At 31.6% G+C, this 20385-nt stretch overlaps 1 protein-coding gene across 1 annotated transcript; it reads right to left on the reverse strand.

Moving 5' to 3' along the window:
• Positions 1-8901: 8901 nt before the first annotated feature.
• Positions 8902-13330, reverse strand: LOC132750487 (visual pigment-like receptor peropsin). Its single transcript, XM_060740482.1, has 4 exons — positions 12903-13330; positions 10658-10941; positions 10208-10286; positions 8902-9375 (listed from the first exon to the last, which is right to left on the reverse strand). Exons 1-4 carry the CDS (start codon positions 13243-13245, stop codon positions 8972-8974), a joined length of 1110 nt encoding a protein of 369 aa, XP_060596465.1. The 5' UTR covers positions 13246-13330; the 3' UTR covers positions 8902-8971.
• Between the last annotated feature and the right edge of the window lie 7055 nt (positions 13331-20385).

Raw genomic sequence — 20385 nt, forward strand, 5'->3', positions numbered from 1 at the left:
TCTGTAGGTTGCAATTCTGTTTAAAAACTTCCATGGCCAAAAAATGATACAAGTAATTTTACCCCAAAAATCAAATTTTAAAATGTAAAGAAAAGCATTTAAAAAAAAGGAAAACTAAAATTAAAAAAAATTATCATTTTTTTTTCAACACCAAACGGTTAAATACCCACATGCATTTTTTATGTTGCGTTTTTTGTCACCCGGATATTTTTATTAAAAATATACCTTTACGGTATACAATAAGAATTGTACGGGTAATTAGTTTTTAAAGAAAATCATTTTAATTTTATTTAGGGAGGCTTAAATGAAAAAAACAATTTAAAAAATTGCTAAAGAACAAGGCCCCCCCTTTTTTAATTTCTTTTGGTTTTCCTGGCCCCTGGGTTTCCCATTTGGTTTTAAAGGCCCCTCCGCATTGTCAAGAAATTTTAGGTTTCCCCCCAAGTCTGCTTTTTTACTTTGGGCCCAAACGTTTGCGAAAAAACTGAATGCAAAGGCAATTGTCGCTATCCTCATGTTGGGGGAACGAAAACCAAACCCTTTCAAGAATGCACTATTGGGAAGATTAAACCCGGGGGGCCACAATGCGAGTATTCGGCATCTGGGACGGTTCCTTGAAACGGGCCCGTACAAATTTTTTATTTTCCCCGACAGGGTTTAGGGCCCATTAACCTTGCCCCCTTTATGTTTTAAGTCGTACCTGAAAAAAATGCTACATTGCAAAATGAATTTTCGGTATTGCCAGTAAAAGTAACTTTTTTGCCATTTTGGGGTTTTTTTAAAAAACATATTTTTTTACTTGATTTCCCACAAAAATTCCCTTTCAACCTTATATTTTCACTTTCGAGTACGGGTTCCCGGGAAACCAACCCGACTGGTTTCCACAAAAAAGTAAATTGGGGTTTAAACCCCAATTTTTGGCCCCGAACCCATGACCCTGGGTGCAGGCAGGGCCCCCTTTAACCCCCTTTGGCCCTACTTTTCCCCTTATATTTTTAAAGGTACATTGCCTTTAAAAATTTAAAATATTATTTAGACACCTTAAAAGGAATAAAAAAGGGTGGAGGATCGAAAATTTTTAAACCACCCTCCTTAAAAGATTTTCCCCAAAAAACAGATGGAAAAAAATTTTCATACAAAAATTTTAACCCCATTAAAATTTTTAAATTTAAAGATAATGTGGTTTTTTTTTTAAGAAGAAAAAATTTAACCCGAATAAAAAATGTTTTTTCTTTCATTCAACATTTAATTTTTCTTTTATTCTGCTGGGAAAATTTTAAAATGAAAAAAAAATTTTTTGTACTCTTACCCCCGGTTATGTATAATATTTTTTTATTTTTTTTTAAACTGTCAAAGACCTATATTTAACTTTTTAGGAAATTTTTTTGGGGTTTGTGGATAAAGATTTTGTTAAAATTTAAAATTTTATTTAAAACTTATATGGGGCCCAAATTTGGTTTTTTAATTTTATAAAACCATAGGTGTTGGGAGTTCGAGTCGGGGAAAATTTTATTTTGGGTTTTTTTTTCTTTTTTTTATTTTTTTTCAAAATATTTGGAAAAATGTTTTTTCTTATTTTTTTAAAATTTTCGTTTTTTTTTGTTGTGTTATTGGTTTTGTTTTTTAGACTAATGTTATTTTTAAACCCCCTCTCTGGGGTTTTGCAATTTTTTGCATTAATCTTCAAAATAAAAAATTTATTTAAATTTAAATTTTGGATTAAAATAAGGGTGTCAGTTTTGCCGTTTAAATACCCAAATGTTTCCCAAATTGCTTTCCTTATCCCAAAACAATTTTTCCAAAAAGCAAAGGGGGTAAACATGGCAAAATTGGGACAAACAAAAAACCTTTTTAAAATTAGGGAAAACACTTTAAAAGGCTTGGTTTGGGAGATGTTGATTACGCCAACTCTTTAAAACTTGTTTTTATTTTTTCAAACCCTTGTTTTATATGCTTTTTCCCTAAATTTTTTTTGTAAACAAAAACGAGTGTGAAACCCAATTTCTTTTTAATTTTTTTATAATTTTTTATTCATTATTGACCCGGCAATAAAATTTTGGGCCTTTTAAAAGGGGGTTTTGAAAAAAGGTTTTGGGGAAAAAGGTGGGGTGGGGATGAAAGAATTTTAAAAGCGGGGCACCTTTCCTTTATTTTTAATTTTTGTTTATTTGGGTCCGGGTTAATTTTAATGCCCAGGAAAAGGGGAAAAGTATTTTAATTTTTGGGGGAAATATTTAAGAATTAAAAAAAAAGTTTTTTTTTCTCTAAATTTTTTTAAAAATATAACTTTTAATTTTTTATGTTTTTCTTTTTTACCTAATTGTTTAAACCTGTTTGGACAGTTTGAGGGGCCCCGGGCCCGGTTTGTGCTGGGGAAATCTCTGAGAAACCTAAAAAATTTCCCCACGAACCCAAGGGTTTTCGTCCAAAATCCCCCGCACCAAAGCCCTCTGCTCCTTGTTGATGCATCCGGGTTTCTTCCCTAGCAATGAACCCAAAAATCCCGCTTTTTGCATGCAGCTACTTAAAACGAAAAATCCCTTTTCTCCTTTCATAGAAATTTTTTTCCTTTTGAAACTTAGCATTTTAAAGGTGGGAGGGTCGCCACATTTTCAAGTGTTTCTTTCCCAAAATAGATTGCCTTTTTTTCTTTAAAAGTCTTTTTTTTAAAAAACTTTAAAAAAAATTTTTCCACTTTTTTGTTTTGGCCCTTTATTTTGGGAATAAAAATTTTTTCCCGGCCAAAAGAAACCAAAATTTTTGGTTTTTCCCAAAAGCCAAAAATTTTGTTCGGTTTTTCTTTCCCCAAGTTGGTTGTAGCTGGGGGAAAAATTGGGAAATTAATAAACTTAAATTCCCCCCCTTTAAAAAAACGCGGAAATTTTAACCCCCGCCAAAATGCTTATTCAAATGACTGAAAAATTTTTCGTGTTTGTTGAGAAAATTTTGGGAGGGATTAATGTATTTTAGTAGAGGAGCTGTAAAAAAGGGTATTTCCCCTGTTTTTTTCCCACCCTGCAAAAAAGAGCATTGTTTCGCAAAAACAACCTCCTTGGGGGAAGAATATCGCAACCAAATTATACTGCTTAAACCCGGATCCTTTTTTCTCGTCGAAACTTTCCCCCAGATGTAACTGTAAAAAAAGTTAAAAATTTAATAACACTTAAATCTTGCCTGATTTTTTTACTTTTAAATTTTTTTAAAGAAATCTGTTCAGCTTTATATACCGGGATAAAATGGGAGGGCATGGTTTAAACCAAAAAGAAATTTGGGCCGTCAAATTTTTTTACGATTTAAAAGTTTTAAAAAATATGAAATTGTTTATATTACAAAGTAAGTAAGATTGTCATCCCTTTAAAAGTACAAAATAAAAATCCATATTATTGGGAAAAAGTTTATTTTTTTAAAATTTTAATTTTAGCCCCCCAAATTTAGATCTGTTTTTAGCGAATTTTTAGACCCTCGGGTTTGAAAACTAAAATTTTAAATTTAAAAAATCTTCCAGGCAAATCCATAAATTTGATCTAAATAATAAGTACGCTCCAGCTCATCCATTATGTTTAAAGTCATTTTTTTACTAAAATTTTTCATATATTTTCCCAAAAATTAATTTTCTTTAATAATTAAATATTTTGTTTTCGTCAAAATATTATTTATTTTAGGCATTTTAAAAAATTTAAAAATAAATTTTATAGACACAGATATTAAAAAATTTCCCCCAAATTTTAAACTGTATCGTTGCTTGAGTTTCAATATTTGGTTTAGATTGAACTTTACTGTAAAAAAAATTGAAAACTTTCTTTTATTTTTTAAAAAATATTTTATTTAAATTTAAAACCCTTTGCAGGGCGACCCACTTTTGAAAAGGGGAAAAAGGGAAATTGTCCCGGGTTCCATAGGGGTAAAAAGAGCAAATTCTTCATGATCAATTGGGTTTTTCATTTTTAAAATATCGCGATAATAGGTTTTTGCCCTTTTGAAAATTCCCCCGGTTAAAAAATTCGGTGTTTTCCCGGGGTTACTTTAAAACAATTTTTTCGGGTGGCCCCCCTTTTCTTTGCTTCACAGGGGGTAAACCAATCAGGGGGTTAGCTGTGTTTAAAATTTAAAAAATAAGGGGGTGAAAAAATATTAAATGATTTAATTTTAACAAAAAATTTTTTTTTTCTTACATTATATAATAATATATAATTTTTATATAAGTTAAAAACCTAAAATTCCCGTTTTTAAACAAAAAGCTTTTAAATTTTCCCTGCTTTCGGCCTTGGGCCCTTTTTCAGCAGAGTTTATTTTAATAAATATATCAAAAAAACAATGGAAGTGACTAACCCTCAACAACGAGCCCCCTTGGGGTTGGTTGCCGTTGCCGCCGGGTTTTTCTTTTGTTTTTATCCCTACGGGCTTAGTTTTAATTTTTTTTTTCCCCAAAATTTTTTATTGTTTTTCTGGGATTGTTCTTCCCCTATTTGTTTTTCCGCCCCATTGAAAAAAATTTTCCCGTTGGGCGTTGTTAAAAAAGCCCGCCCAACCCGGATCGTTGTTTTGGTTCGTATTTTGGATAAATTAAAAGGTTCTTGGGCAACGTATTCCCCCGTTTTTCCAACTTTAAAAATAAAAGTTCGCAACGCTTTCAATAAACCCGCTACACAACATTTGTAGATTTGCACGTGATCTGATTTTTAAACCCTTTTACGAGGGCCCCGGGTTTAACCCCAAAGAAAGTGTCTGCTTCAATAACGTCGACAAAACGCACCCCTTTTGGATCCCGCAAGGAAACACAGGGGTTCGGTGTTTTAAAAAAAAGTTTTATTGTGTTTCTTTTTACGGTTTTCTTTGGTTTTTTTCTTCTAAAAGCTGCAAATTTGGGGGAATTTTTTTAATTTTTCCCTTTATTTATTGAGGTGTGTAATTCAGGGAGGGGTTTTCGTTTCTATTTTTCCCACATCGGGGGCGCTCTGGAAAAAGTCAGTACCCAAGGGGGTTTTTTTCAGGGTTTTTTTTATCTTTTAATTTAATTTTAGGTCATTCTTTTTTTTCTATTACCCTTTTTTTAAATTTTGTTTCTATGTCGATCTTCTTGCCTGTTTTGTAACTGGTTTTAAATTTTTCTATGTTTTTTGTAAGTTTATTCTTAAAATACATATTCGCTTAGACGAAAGGGGAAGTCCATAGGGATTATTTTTTTTTTCGATTCCCGGGTGAGCGAATTTTTATGCAAAAAGGGTTTATCTGGGGGGTTTAGGTTTTGGTTTGTTATTAAAATGCCATTCTGAATCCTTTCATTTCTCGGGGGAAAAAATAAATTTTTCAGGGAAGGAATTTCTTAAAATTTTAATTTTTTTCTTGGATGAAGTTTTTTTCCCAAGCTCATGGATGTTTTTTAAAGGGTCGATACCGTGATTCCCAAAACCCCAAAAGTCATAAATACCGAAAAATCAAGCGGAAGTTTTTCTGTTATCGTTTCAGCTGTTTTCCATTTTTCCAAAAATGTTTGATGGGAATTTTTCCCCCAAACGTGAGCCAAACGTTTTTCCTTCTGCTGCTTTACAGGAAAAGCATTGGCTACGTAGGGATGAATTAGCAAACTACATATCTTTGGGTCATGGGGAAACACAGCTGATGACGTAAAAATAAAATTTGTTGGTATATTTCCCGGATGTTTGATACGTTTGGGGGCCTTTTTGGGGCTCCGGTTTTCAAATCGGGTTAAAAAAAATCCCTGAGTTGGGGAAAACCCTTATCCAAAAAATAAAATTAGAATTAAAAATTTTACTGAAAAAATTGGGGGTTTTCGGGTAATGACGAAGATTAAAAAGGGTTTAATAACAGACCTTACCTAAACCCCCAAAAATAAAACCTGTACTTTCTAAAAATTTGGCTCTCCGAAACGACAAAAAAACATACCTATGGCTTTTCCCCCCGTGGGTAAGCGAATTTTTGTATAATGAATCAACTTACAAACAAAAGAAAAATAAATTTAAAATCAGGTTTCAGAAACGAGGCTAAGATCAAATATTGAAAAAAAATTTAAAAAAAGTGATAGTAAAAAAAGAAGTAAACCCATTTCATTATAATGAGATAAAGAAAACCTTTAAAAAATCCCTTGGGACGGGTTTTCCCGGCGCTCCCGGGGGTGGGCAAATAGTACGAAAAAACCTACTTTAATTAACACCTCAGTAGAAAGAAGGAAAAATTCCGAAAACCCCAATTGCAGCATTTAGAAGGGGTAATAACCCACAAAACATTTTTCGTTTATAAGGAAAAACAAAAAAAACTATTTTTTTTAACAGCCCAATCCTTTCTCCTTGCCCGATCCCAAAAAATGTCGTTTTTTCCGGGTTTGTTATTGAAGAGACCTTCATTGGTGTGAAAGGGGCCCCGTATAAAGGTTTTGAAAAGGTTTCCCTGCAAAATTTCGAAAGTTGGTAAAGCAGTTTTTGTAAGCGTTGCGAAAAGTTAAAATTTATGTTGGAGAAACAGGGGGTACGTCTTACCAAAAACACCCTTTTTAATTTTCCGGGTAAAGAAACCAAAAAACAAAGGTCCCCTTAGCGGGGCATTTTTTTTAAAAACGACCAAACAGTAAAAGTTTTTAAAAAGGGGAAAAACTTACGGAATGAACCCCCACGAAAAAAAAAATTTGAAAAATTTGTGGAAAAAAATTTTAAAAACCTATAGGGAAAGTTGGAGTGAATAAAAAAAGAATAAAAACGGCAGGGCGGGAACCAACGCCCCGGGGGGCGTGTTTTGTTGACGTTTCGTCACTTCCCTTTTTTGGGTTTTATTTTTTGTATGGGGAAATAAAAAGTGCTGAAGAAGGGCCCCAAGGCCGAAACTCCCGGCCAAAATTTAAATTAGCTTTTCTTTTTATATAATATTTATTAAAATAATTATCTATTAAAATAATTATATTTTATATATTATTTATATTTTATTATATTTAAAAATTTAAATTTTAAATTTTTTTTTCATTTAAATATTTTTTTTTTGCCTAAACCCGGTTTGCTTTGGTTTTTGATATCATTTTTAACATAAAATTTTTTGTTTTCCTTGACGAAAATTTACCCCTGCGGGATTTGGGGTATGGCAGTACGCCCCTGACATTATAATTACAGTTGTGTTTTATTGGCATTTGGAAGCTTCCTGGACCTTTTAAATAACTTTGAATTATACTAATTCGAAATTCAAGAAAATAAAAATGAATGAAAAACTGTTTTTTTTTAATATAGGACAATAGCGTTTCTATAAATTTTCCGATTACTTAAAGATATAATTTCATCAAAATTTTACTAATAAACAAATTTCCTTGGTATTCACAAATGACAGCAAGTGTTAAACATGATTGTGTAATGTATAGCCTAAATAATAAATCTCTAGTAAATAAGAACAAGGAAAAAAATCTTTAAATAATCGATTGAAACCTGGTAATCAGAACATTAATAAAGAATGAGGATAAAATAAAAGGGGGTTTACCGAGGTTTGATAAGGAATGTTTCAGATAATTCCATCAATATATTGTGTAAATGTGTCTAAAAATACATATCCTCTGTAAACAACTTTGACACAATGAAAGATCAGTACTCTAAAAATGGAACACTGGGAAACAAATAAATAAAATCATCTAAAACAATTAGGATCGAATAAAAAAAATCAAATACTGAATGTGTATGTATGATATTTAGTATCAAATAACTCTCAATTTTATTGATAAATATTTGCATGATACTGAAATATAGAAATCAAAGCATAGAAGGCGCTGAGTTTGTTTGGGTTTGAGAATGTCAGAAAGGTGAAGGTTGTGAGATTATAAACCAATTTGTTTTTGTATAGTGCCACCAATGCTTTCCAGTGTTTTAACGGTATTAAATTGGCTATAAGACTAATTGCAACACTAATAGTCAATTCAATGTTTATTTGATTTTAAAAAGAATGAGTTGCCTCAACTGGGATTTAAGTCGAGACCTCTCAATTCATTAGCGAGGGTGGAAACCCCTCGGCCACGGTGAAGATATAAATCAACGCCTTGAAGAAAACCATATTATTCTAAATTAGGGTTTGTAACTCTTATTATTTAAACGCTAAACACAGATGTTAATAACCATGGAGCTTACTGTAAGCATGTATATCTATAAAGAATGAAGCAATATTAGAAATATTCGACCATTCGCGAACTACTTTGCTTGAAAATTAATGCGCCTGTCATTTGACAATCTTTACGCATTGATCTCCCCTGAATTTTTTCGGCGTTAGTGTTCATATAAAGGGAAGTAACCGCTTCAAAAAAGTGGACTACTTTAGGCATTTGCAATTAACAGCATTAGGCTCTGAAATTTCGCTTCCATTATTTGTTTGGTCTGACGACCCAAACAAATAAAAACGGAATACCTTTAGAACGCCCAAAACGTCAATATTGCAATTGATAGAGTTTGTTCATGAACGACAATGAAAGTGCAAATTATTGTTCATGCCCCCCCCCCCCCCCCATCCCAGCAATGGTTTAGGCAAAATTCAACATTTAAACAGGAAAATGGGGAACTTTTGAATTTAGAAACATCCATAATTGAATTCATATAGCGGCAATCATTAATTACAGCCGTTTGTAACTAAAACCAAGTTATCACATTCGTTGTGCTGGACAATTACATTGAAGATTAAAAGCATGTGCCATTTAACAAACATTTCAAGCCTGTGCTACATAAAGGTGTCCAAAGTCATTAACGATTGGTATCTTATAAAAGACGGTTAAAAGCGCTATCAAATAGGGTCCAGGTTAATATCACTTTCTATGGGTTGTCAATAGCAACACGGGGATATTCGCTGTGATATAATTACTGAAATATAATTATAAAAAATAAGTTCTCTATCTTTTGAGACCAATAAGTTTCTGTTGACAATATATGCAAGACTACAAATATTTTTTTGTACGATATAACAATATCTATTTGCCATCATGAAGCTAATGTAAACGCATTTATACTTCAGTCGAGGTCCGAGACGAATGTATGACCTCGTATGAGTCTTTGTTAACTTGTTGATATGTATTGTTTTTATGAGTGACCTCATTTTCTTGATGATTTAGCCTTTCATTGGATCTATCATATTGTGCTGTAGATTTCAGTCGACCTGAAGATGTACGTCTTGACAGTCTCTTGATACAGAATGTTTGACAACAAAAATGTTTGAGCTCAGATCTAATGACATTACGAATATCACTGTTGTTTAAACCAAAGACAAGCGGATGGCACAGTCCTGCCGTTTTAGCCGTAACTAAGGGAATAAGCGTTATTTCTTTTGATAGGTTTATTTGTTCTTCCATTCCTAGAGTTTTATGTAGAGCAATACAAACATACGGTGTCCATGAGAGAAGGAAAGTACCTGAAATTTCAAGCAAAAAACAACAGCTTTAGCAGTTTACAACCGGCATTTTGTAATCGTTTCTTGGTTTGTCAGAAAATAGTTTAAACATTGTGTAATGTTCATGAGGAAGCGCAGCATAAATATATTTTATTCTTGTATTTTTGACAGGAATATAATCAACCCATGATGTTTGTGTTACTTGACGTTGTTTTTATTAGTCGGTATGTATTTGTATAACGTAAAGCAATAGAAAAGTTTTCTATTTCAAATAATGAAATATTCTATCCTTAGGTTTGTCTATCGCAGGAAGATTCAAATCATATTTGAGCCGCGTCATGACAAAACCAACATAATGGGTTTGCGACCTGGATGGATCTAGACCAGCCTGCGCATCCGCACAGTCTCTTCATGATCCATGCTGTTCGCTATCAGTTTCTCTACTTGTTATAGTGTTTGTAAGCGAACAGTATGGATCCTGATCAGACTGCGCGGATGCGCAGGCTGGTCTGGATCCATGCTGGTCGCAAACGCATTATGTTTGTTTTGTCACGGCGCGGCTCAAATATTCCATCCTTAAATGTTGTCTATCGCAAGAAGATTCAAATCATATTTAATGGTTGAATTCTAACATCAAAATGATACATATTTTCAACAAAATTGACACACTAGACAAAATTCAATTAATATAATTTAGTAACTTTGTAGAACTTTATGTTACGATTAGAAACTAAAGAAGCCATTTAACTGTTGAACAAAATAAAAACGAATTTGATAAGTTAAAGTGCATATACCGCATCTCATACAGAAAAATCAAATATAAATTACGTGACACAATAATCAACCTTCTTACCTAGTGTAATAGCTGTGTTGAAAGCAACATTGTTGTCAATAGTTGAGCCGAAACCTGTTCTTATTGTATGTCTTCGAATCTAAAATGATTAAAGTACAGAACTACTGTATTAACGTTTTGCTATTTCAACTCTGTTAACATATTTACTACTTTTATGACAAATAATTAAGAAGACATTGATTTAATGACTAAACATTAACAAATAAACTCAGACTGAGAAGAAAAACTACAAATAATATTCAATCTATCTAAAACCAAAAAAAAACAAAAAAACGATAGTATTATGGGTGGGGCATAATAAAAATTGGTGCGGGAGAATGAAAGGAATATTAAGATTGTAAAGTGCAGATTATCGTCAAGTTATATTTCAGTTTGACCAAGTGAATTTTGTGTAGAATTATATGTAGCATCCTTAAGTTGTGATGTTTTTAGAATAAAACATAAACCTACCACTTTGTAAATGGTTATGTAACAGTACATTGATGTCAACACTGGCATGATAAAGCACACAAAAAGAAGTCCCATGATGTATCCAATATTGTCATGTGACCAATCAGGTGTACACGAGAGTCTTGATGGTTCGTACACGTATCCGTTCACCATTAGAAGAGGTGTAATAGCCCAGATTAAACCATGAATGTAGCATATAACACCGGTTATATTGGCTGCATGTACTGTTAAATGATGGCGTAAGTCCGGTTGACACATTATAATATACCGTTCAATTGCGACACCTGTATAAATATAAATAAATAAAATCGTGTTCACCATACTTTTATATCAAAAGAAAATAGCATAAAAGAATTTTTTTTATTTTTTCAAATGTTTTCTTTGTAATAAGGTGCACTTCATATGGTAAAAAATAAACGAAAAACAGTTTGTTTACTTAGTATTAGTATAAAGCCAATCCTTCGGTACACAGCCGATTGCATTAGCTTTGTCTTCCATTCACCTTTAAGACAACACAAGAGAAAACACATGCACAGTCATTAAAACTATCCCAGAAGACACTGACGCAATATGAAAGTCGAACATTCATCAAATATCGCGTGTATTCGTGTCAACATGCAACATGCATTTTATATATTCATTTTTTATTTATTTCATTTGTTGATGTGTTTAAAATGATCTCTCTTACAAAAGTTAAATCTTCTAGTCGAGCTAATTAAATCAAGATTGACTTCAGTGGATTATATATTCATGTAGTTGGTCGCATGGTAAAGACACTCATAAAAAGTAATTCAATACAAATAAGGATAACATTCATTGTTAAAATGTTTTGTTAATCAGCGAAACAATATACAAGTATGCACAAGAAGCGAGGGTTAAGATTAATAGTTTCGAAAATGATAAAATTTATAAATCTAAAAATTTAATTTTATTTCTTTACCGAAATCGCATGAATAGTGCAATTTTACTTTCTTGTGTCCTTGAAACATTTACGTGTACAAAACTTTAATTTTATGTCAATTTTAAAGTATATAATAACAGTTGTTGCAAAATGATAATAATAATATTGAATATCAATGAACAAGATGAATTTGTGTGGCGGCTTGGCAAGCTGTTGTTTCCTTGAGCAAGAAACTTTACACTCATTGCTAAGTACTGGTTAGTCCAGGAATGGATTACAGCGGAAAAAGTACAATCTGAAAATCTTTATTGAACTGTTTCTCATAACAAAGATTATTTTTGCAATATCGTCTCATACAAAAAAGAGCTTTTTCCTCACGCAATAGTTAATGTATGTATCTAGTCACGATATAAATTTCTATAGTTTTATTGAAAACAAATTCCATGACTATCATTATACAAATAATCAGACATAATTATCGATTTTGATATTTTTATGAGCAAAATGTAATCAAAGATTTATTAATTGCTCTTCCAACCTGACTGCTGCTATTTAATAATTCATATTGTGTTGTAATATCTCAGTGCTAACGCAAACTGGGGTCAAATATCAGAAATAGTATGAGTGATTATTTTTTCGTTTTTGATATTTCAACGAATATGATTTATATATTTTTTTATAAAAATATAATACATTTCTGATTAGACTCCTGATTTTGATTAGTTATATCACAAACTCTCTGTATCAAATTTCAGTTGATACGTGAGACAGATAAAGAAATTATTATTTATGACGATATTAAAACGCTAACATTTTACCGCAGACAGTTCTTTTCGTTTTATAAATTGTCAATGAAAATATCAAAGAGTTTTTTTTATTCTATAAATGGTGATTAATTTCAAATATCTATTCTCTTTCAAAATCCAATCAATATTTTTTTTTTAAAAATTACAGGCAGCTTAAAGAGAGATATATAATTATGTAGTATATATCTATTAAAAGGCAATTCTAAAAATGTTGATTGGGCACCTTAATGAAGTAAATGATAAAATTATCATCGACTTATAGCAGGAGCCGTGTTTGTTTGATTTTTTTCTATTTAATACTTTGTTAAATCGTGCTTATAATTGGTGGTATCAAATTTTGTATATATTTTGATTTACGATAAAAATTTGATTATGTGATTGAAACTATTGACAGCAATTTTATCGGTGAAGGATTTTTAGCCAAATGAAAATTATATCGTTTTAACATAGTTGAAGATCAACCAATACCATTTAAAATCAGCAATAAGTTTTGGTTGTCACTATAACATTATTTTATTAACACATCAAATATACTCACATGTAAATAAAGATGTTGTGGTTACGCCTAACCAAGTCATTAAGAAAGCGTAAAATACACAACCAACATCAAAGTAAAGCCATCGCACAGACAACATTGAAGTAATAAGAAGAGGTGATCCAAAAATTCGTACTAAAACTTCATTAAACAATATTAATCCTATCATCCTATATATAGGCGATTTAAAACGTTCTGTTTTCCACAGAGCCCATAAAACTATTGGACTTAACACAGACGAGCAAACAAACATTAACATCATCACTATTCCAGAAACAACTGAAGCAAAATAAAAGTCTGGGTCCACATTTACTCCACTGCTTATATTCCGAGTAGCGTTGCCCATTTAACTCCACACTTAACTGCTGATACAGTGAAACAATAAACACTTGTTATCCTAACGCCAGTGTTTTTGACAAATGCGTTAGATTATCGACTTCACACATACTGTCTGTCATCATGTCTGTGATACTGTATACGAAATAACGCTGATAGTGTTATTTACTTTATAATTAACACTTCTTTCCCTGATTTGCATACATTTATATATATAGGTTTGATTACGAAACATCTATAATATTTCCAGACAATTGGCATCAGGGTGGTTCACTAAAAAGACGATTACGCCACACTTCACTCACCCCACACACCACAACCAGAAAAAAAAACACTTTTATTTCACAAAATCGGTTTATTCTTAGTACCCCCCCCCCGCCCCCAACAAAATGATAATATCTAAATTTTACATCTTTGAAATAGGAGCAAATTGGTCAGGGAGCCATCCCCAGTGTACTTTGCTTATTCAGTTCAGTTTGAATGGTATGCAACTACCAATAAATTGTGTTAGTTAATTATAAGTTCAGCCTTCATAAACACTATAGTATAAAGTTCAGAAGCACCTGCTGAAAAATTGTCCTATTGATCGTTATGTTCGTTTATACCAATAAAGCAGCATGTCTCCAGACTGGTCAGCTGTCAAAAGTTACTAAATGCCCATATAGCTGAATCATTATGTTAGTTTCTTTTACAATGTTGCGCTCGGTGACACTACTTTTGCGATAGGCTTTTCACATTAAGTATCATCAAACATTTTCTAAATTCATTAACAAAACAGTATAAAACAAATGTTTGCCCTTTCTGAAGATGAAGAAATGTATTAATGTCACAGGCTAAACGTTTCATTAAATTACAAACTTTATATTAAGTATATGTTTTAACAGTATATTGACGCGAACAATAGTAACAGTTTATCTATTCCTTAAAAAGCTTGGCCATTTCTTCTCATAATTGATTATATATAGCGATACAAAATATTTATTTCTTTTTCTTTCATCGTTCATTTATTCGTAGTCAGCTTCCGTTATAATTACTTTCAGTTATACTGCTTTGCAAATGTACATATATATACGAAATATACCATTTAGTTTTGTATTTTAACCAATAGTATGTTTGGATTGAAGGAACTTGAATCATTAGCACCTTTGATTTGCCATATCCTGATAACTGCGAGTACATACATCTATAATGCATGACTACAATATAACTAAACCTCGGGAATACTTTTACGTCGTCCATGCTAAAACATCATTATTTACTCGTTATTTACTCAAAAAAAAGAACTAAGATATAATATTTAATTACTTGTTATCATTACATATCGTATATCAAAATTACAGTTTGGCACATTAGATATTGTCTTGCATACTTGACTTTGCTCATATTGAGTCATATGTCTTGTGAATGTTACGCATGGTTTATCATCAAAAACCCATATAAATTGTATACATAGGAATACAAGTTTGCTTCTTTAAAAAGAAGCATGCGAGAGGTATTTTTGCTGCTGTAGAAGATTTGTTTAATTTGAAAATATTTGGGGATATTATATGGCATAAAAGACACAATGACTGGTTATAAATTACAATTATTAAACAAAATAGAATTTATTATATTGCAATTAAAGTTTGTTTTACACTTCATCTTTTTTAATGTTTTAAAAGATTATATGCCGGAAACATGGACTTTTTTTCTTGGCGCATTAGGGATACTTTTTCTACAAAAAAAATGTAAAATTACTTAATGTAAATTAAATGATATATATCATTTAAAATTTGTATTTTAAATTCAGTTCCCTTTGTAGAAAAAGTATATAATTCTATATTAAAAGTAGTATCAAAATAAAAGTTTCTAGTAAAGTTCAATAAGCAAATTTTCGGTCACTGTTTTGTTAAATATAATGAAGCATTTCCTCTACATTTTCCAAAACGGGTATAAAGTATTATAATCAAACAATTTTAGTCCAGGGTTTGCATAAAAAATGTTAATATCACTTGATTGGAATAAACAGTATATATACTGTTATATACTGTTATACTGTTATATACTGTTTATAAGAATAAACAGTATATAAAGCTGCATGCCTCAAACCACAATATTAGAAGAAAATCAAACTTGAGGTAAAATTTGTGCCATTTGCGCCAAAAAATCTCCCTTTGCGTTATTTAGACATACCGGTTCAATACACGGTTCACTCGGTCATATAACTAACCACTCTACCACGGAGGCGGTATATAATGTACATGGTGATATTGTAGCTATAATGTTTACCAGAACATGAAATAGTATAGAAAACAATACGGTAATTGATTTATACAGTTTAAAAGATTCAACGGAATGAAACAAAACATCAACGTAGTGTTAAGTAACGTAAATAAATGATATTTTCCGATTTTTCTATGTACCGATTTGTTCACTTCGATGTTAATTTTTCGTTAAAGTTAAGCCGTATTTTGAAACGGGGCATGCGCAAAACAATTTTTGTAGACTGCTCCTAATGATTTTACGCTTAAAATGAGATTCATTCACTGCAATCAGATACGCAAAAATGGATGCCGCCAGCAATCAGTCTGAACACTATGGAGAGGTCTGATGACCTCTCCAATAACCCAGTCTCAGTCTTTGTGAATGACGAAACATCGATGGTGACAACACTGTTATATCAATACAAATCACTTACTTACATCACACATCTGGGTTTTTCATTGACAACATATCATTACTTGAACACTTGTCATCCCGTCATACCAAAAACAATTTCAATTCCATTACGGTGTCAAAACCTTGTATATGATATTTGGAAAGAAAACAGCATTGGACATACTTTTCTATACAATATGAGAGTTATTTTCAGTTTTTGTCAGTGTTTCTATTAAAGGCAATAAAATCAGACAATTTATTTACAAAAAATAAGTGCCACAATAGCGGGAAACAAATGCAGTATATAAAGATTTTATTCAAGTAAATTCCAGAAGGTAATAGACCCAGGAGGACAATATATTTACAAGTAATCGACATATTAACATAAAATGAATACATGCATAAAGAAATCAGCAGTTAAGTACATGATTAACATTTAACATTATTATCTGCTTAACTACATCCGAAGTAAATGTTAGCATACAAATATTTCATTTCTATATAAAGCAATGCACATTATTATAAATTTTCTTGATACAATAACATGTGATAATTTTATATATTCACTAGTACAAATAGAATAGTAGCAAAATGTGTGATTGTCGTATCTAAGTATAATTTCGGTAACTACTACCAGATGAGCTTGTCAAAATATGATAATTAAGGAGTCTCTATAAAATCAATCCGTAGATCCTAGTTACCTCTATCTTGACGTTCGAGAGTATCAAGATAAAATGTGAAAGATCCATAGAAAACATATTACAAAGTATACTCAATATCAAAAATTTAAAATGATTTATGTGAAGGAAAATGAAGCCTTGTTACAAAAACGAAACACAAGACTTCTGATAGCAAATATGATGATCGTTAAATACAAAACGGTTTGATAGTTAATTAATAAACCTTTGTATGTGAGATTCAAATAATAACAATGATAAATGCATGATACAATTCATGTCTGAATATTAAAAAGTATGCTTGTTCTTATTTCGAAAGCTTTATTGACAAAAATACTCAGATTTCTTATTATTTTCAAGTTCTCAGAATTAAATAGTTCTGTTAATTTTAACATATTTGGACGTCTCCAATAATAACAAGATATATACTTCTTTCGTATGAGATTAAACATTGCACATTCTAAAACAAAATGATATTCATCTTCTATGACATTGCAATTGTAACATATTCTTTCATTCAAAGGGGTGCATGTAGGTTTCGTCCATCTTCCCATTTCTATATTCAATGTATAAGACGATACCCTTAATTTTGAAATAAATATGCGATACTTTCTAATGTTAATTAAGCTTAAGTATGGCTGTAGTTGAAAATTTAAAATGCACCTATAAAAAGAGCTCTACTAGAAATTTGAAGTCTACTATCCCAATTCTGTAAAAATTGATCTTTAATTCTTTGCTGCACTAGATTCAAAAATACGTTTGTGTTTCCAACAGTTTGAAAAAGCCATGCATCATAAAAACAAATATTTCGAAGTAAATTTTTACAAGAGAACACCAGTTTTTGTGATTAGGATTATTGTCTATATCTTCTTTTAACATAAGGTACACTTTTCTAACATATTTATTATCATTTAGATTCACAATTTTTAACCAGAATTTAATTATGTTGAAATATCTTCTATTTTGAAAAGAAAGCCTACCCAGTTCACCATAAATGAAATCGTTTTGAGTCGTTTTCTTAACACCTAACATATTTTTACAGAACTGCATGTGCAACCTTTCAATAGATTTCCCAGGTATAAAACCCCAAACCTCGGAACTATAATTAAGAATAGGAGAAACAAGTTTGTCAAAAAGTTATAACCTATGTTTAACAGATATATCTGTAAATTTAAATAAATACTTATTCATCTAAATATTGCCTTTGTGGCCTGTCCAGCAAGCGTACTTTGAGCTTCAGAGAAAGAACTACCGGTTGTAAAAACAATATCCAAGTAAGTGAACTTACTAACAATTTCAACAGGATTACCATTATAACTATAAACGAAATACATAAATATATACAAGTACATAATGGCAAATAGTTATATTACATTCCAAGGATGATAGTTATATATAGATACAATTAGGTGAGAGAAAATTACATATATTAAGGTAACACATTAAGTATGATAAATAGATCAAATTGAATATTTACACCTTCCATAATCGAATCATCCTATGTGTAACAAATAAAATATTTTTACATATATATCTGTAATGTTCCCAGTGTCTAAGAACCAAAGAGTTAAAAGGACTTAACAATCCACAGAATAAAAAGGTAGGCTGAGAGACAAAAAAGTTTATTTCACTTAAGTTATCACAAACACAAAATATTTCGGTAGATATCAGAAAAAAAGACTAGCTCCTGTGCGTCTGGCCGTTGGTCCATATGGCTGGGTCGTATAAGGGTTGCGTTCGTTGAACGCCGCCTTTCCTTGTTGATCTTGTTTATCATTTTTTTTTTTTGCATCAATATTAAGACGGAATTAACTCTTGCAACACAAATACTAAAATCTTGAAGAAGTGTGCTCCCTCGGAAGCACTTATCACAACAAAATTGTATGAAAATTGCAGACTCGGTTTGATTGGGTCTGTACATGAGAGATATTGATAATGTGCAACAATCCTCACGCCCCTTAGCACCGGCTTTAGTGGTACAAAAAGATATCAGACATGGTTAATATAGTAAATAAACAGTACAGGGTTTAGTTGATCAGGCTGACATATTGATTTAATCTCCTTTTATGTAATTTGATTATTTCTTTGTATAAACGAATGAACACGTTTATGAGAATATTATGATATTTTCACATAAATATTTATACTCTATCTATAGCTATCTTTATGGCTGCTCTCTGTTTTTATGAAGTTGTTATTATTATAGATGGTGGGAGTCTCGATTGGACTTAACCTAATGTTAGAGTTATGGTCAGCTTTCACGTATTGACTATAAGTTACACAAAAATTTACACAGTTTACGTTACAGAAAGAGCATCGAAACACGAGGCTATCTGATTTGTACGGGTTTCAATCCCCGACAAACAGTGCCGTAACTGGTTTGCATGTTAATGCACGCCACCTCGAACAAATTAGATAGCCTCGCATTTCGATGCTGTTTCCATTATATGTCTATCTAGAATAAGAACTTTCGTTGACAATGATAGTATTTTTGATGAGTTCTTGTAACGTAAAATCGTCAAAGTCAGCTTTATTTAAGTCATACACGCAATAGAAAAATAAATAATTTTCTATGCAAGAACGATGGTTATTTTGCGTGGAGCGACTAATTTTGTATTGTGTTGCACAACAGCTTGACATTTCGAACTTGTATTTATCAGTCATATGCAAGTAATGGATGAGCAGATTCTTTAGATCAATGGGAACAGCACGAAAAAGTTGAAAAACCCAGACGTGGCTTAATCGATTATGATCATCAGATACAATAGAAAATGCAACAATTCTCAAGCCCCAGCCCCCAGCACCGACTTCAAGGCGGTGTTCAATCCTCAACATGAAACATCATAGAATCAATGATGAAGAATAACTAGTAAATTTAACAAACCAGACAATTCTTTTCTTTTTTTACGAAAATGAATTTTCTTCATAAATATCTTCACTTCCTGGAACTAAAATAATTCAAAATGAACATGTTTTTTACCAGCTATACCTCCAAAACAGGTTCACTGAGAATACATTGCATTAACTTAACACAAGGATAGGTCGATGATAAACCTGTTTTACACAACACACAGGCTTTTGTTTGTGATACTGTTGTGAGAAATTGGCCTTACACTAAATCTTTCGTTGCAAAAGAAACTGGAAAGTCCATAGTAGAGTTTAATGTTCAACGTCAATTGCCGACCACTGAAATCGCTCCAATTTTTAACTCCACCCTAAGTATTTTAAACAACATTCTATATAGACTGGAGGCGTTACAGCAGGGTCAAATGTGGTTAAAAACTAAGTAAGTTTGATTTTATTAAGTGAACATTTGAACAATTAAGAACCAAAGGTCTTTGCCTAACGGCCGCTTCCCCAATGTTCTTAGCAAATATTTAACGTTTACTTAGTGATCTGTTTTTCATGGGTAGGGAATTACAAGCATTATTCTTCAATCCAGATGCTTTGGTATGATTGTTATCACAATAAAATAGATAAGCCTGCCAGTAAAAGACAGCTAGAGTTATATAACTTCAGGACAATGATGATGATGTTATATAATGATAATAATATAAAGGAACCTTCATTTTTACTTAATGAACACAATTTGTTTGTTTGTTTGCTTTGGGTTTTTCGTCACATCGACACAGTATAGGTCATATCGCAACGTTCCAGCTTTACTGGTGGAGGAAGACCTCAGGTGCCCTTCCGCGTATTATTTCAGGCACGAACGGGCACCTGAGTAGAAGAAAAAAATGAATTTAAAAAGAATAGTATGGTATTTTCAATTCTAAAATAAATATATACAAATATGTACAAATGTCAAACAAAGAAATATTACAAAAAAAAAGAAA

This window comes from Ruditapes philippinarum, unplaced genomic scaffold (assembly GCF_026571515.1).
Source record: "Ruditapes philippinarum isolate M1 unplaced genomic scaffold, ASM2657151v2 ctg4814_1_1_1_1, whole genome shotgun sequence".
Classification (NCBI taxonomy): domain Eukaryota; kingdom Metazoa; phylum Mollusca; class Bivalvia; order Venerida; family Veneridae; genus Ruditapes; species Ruditapes philippinarum.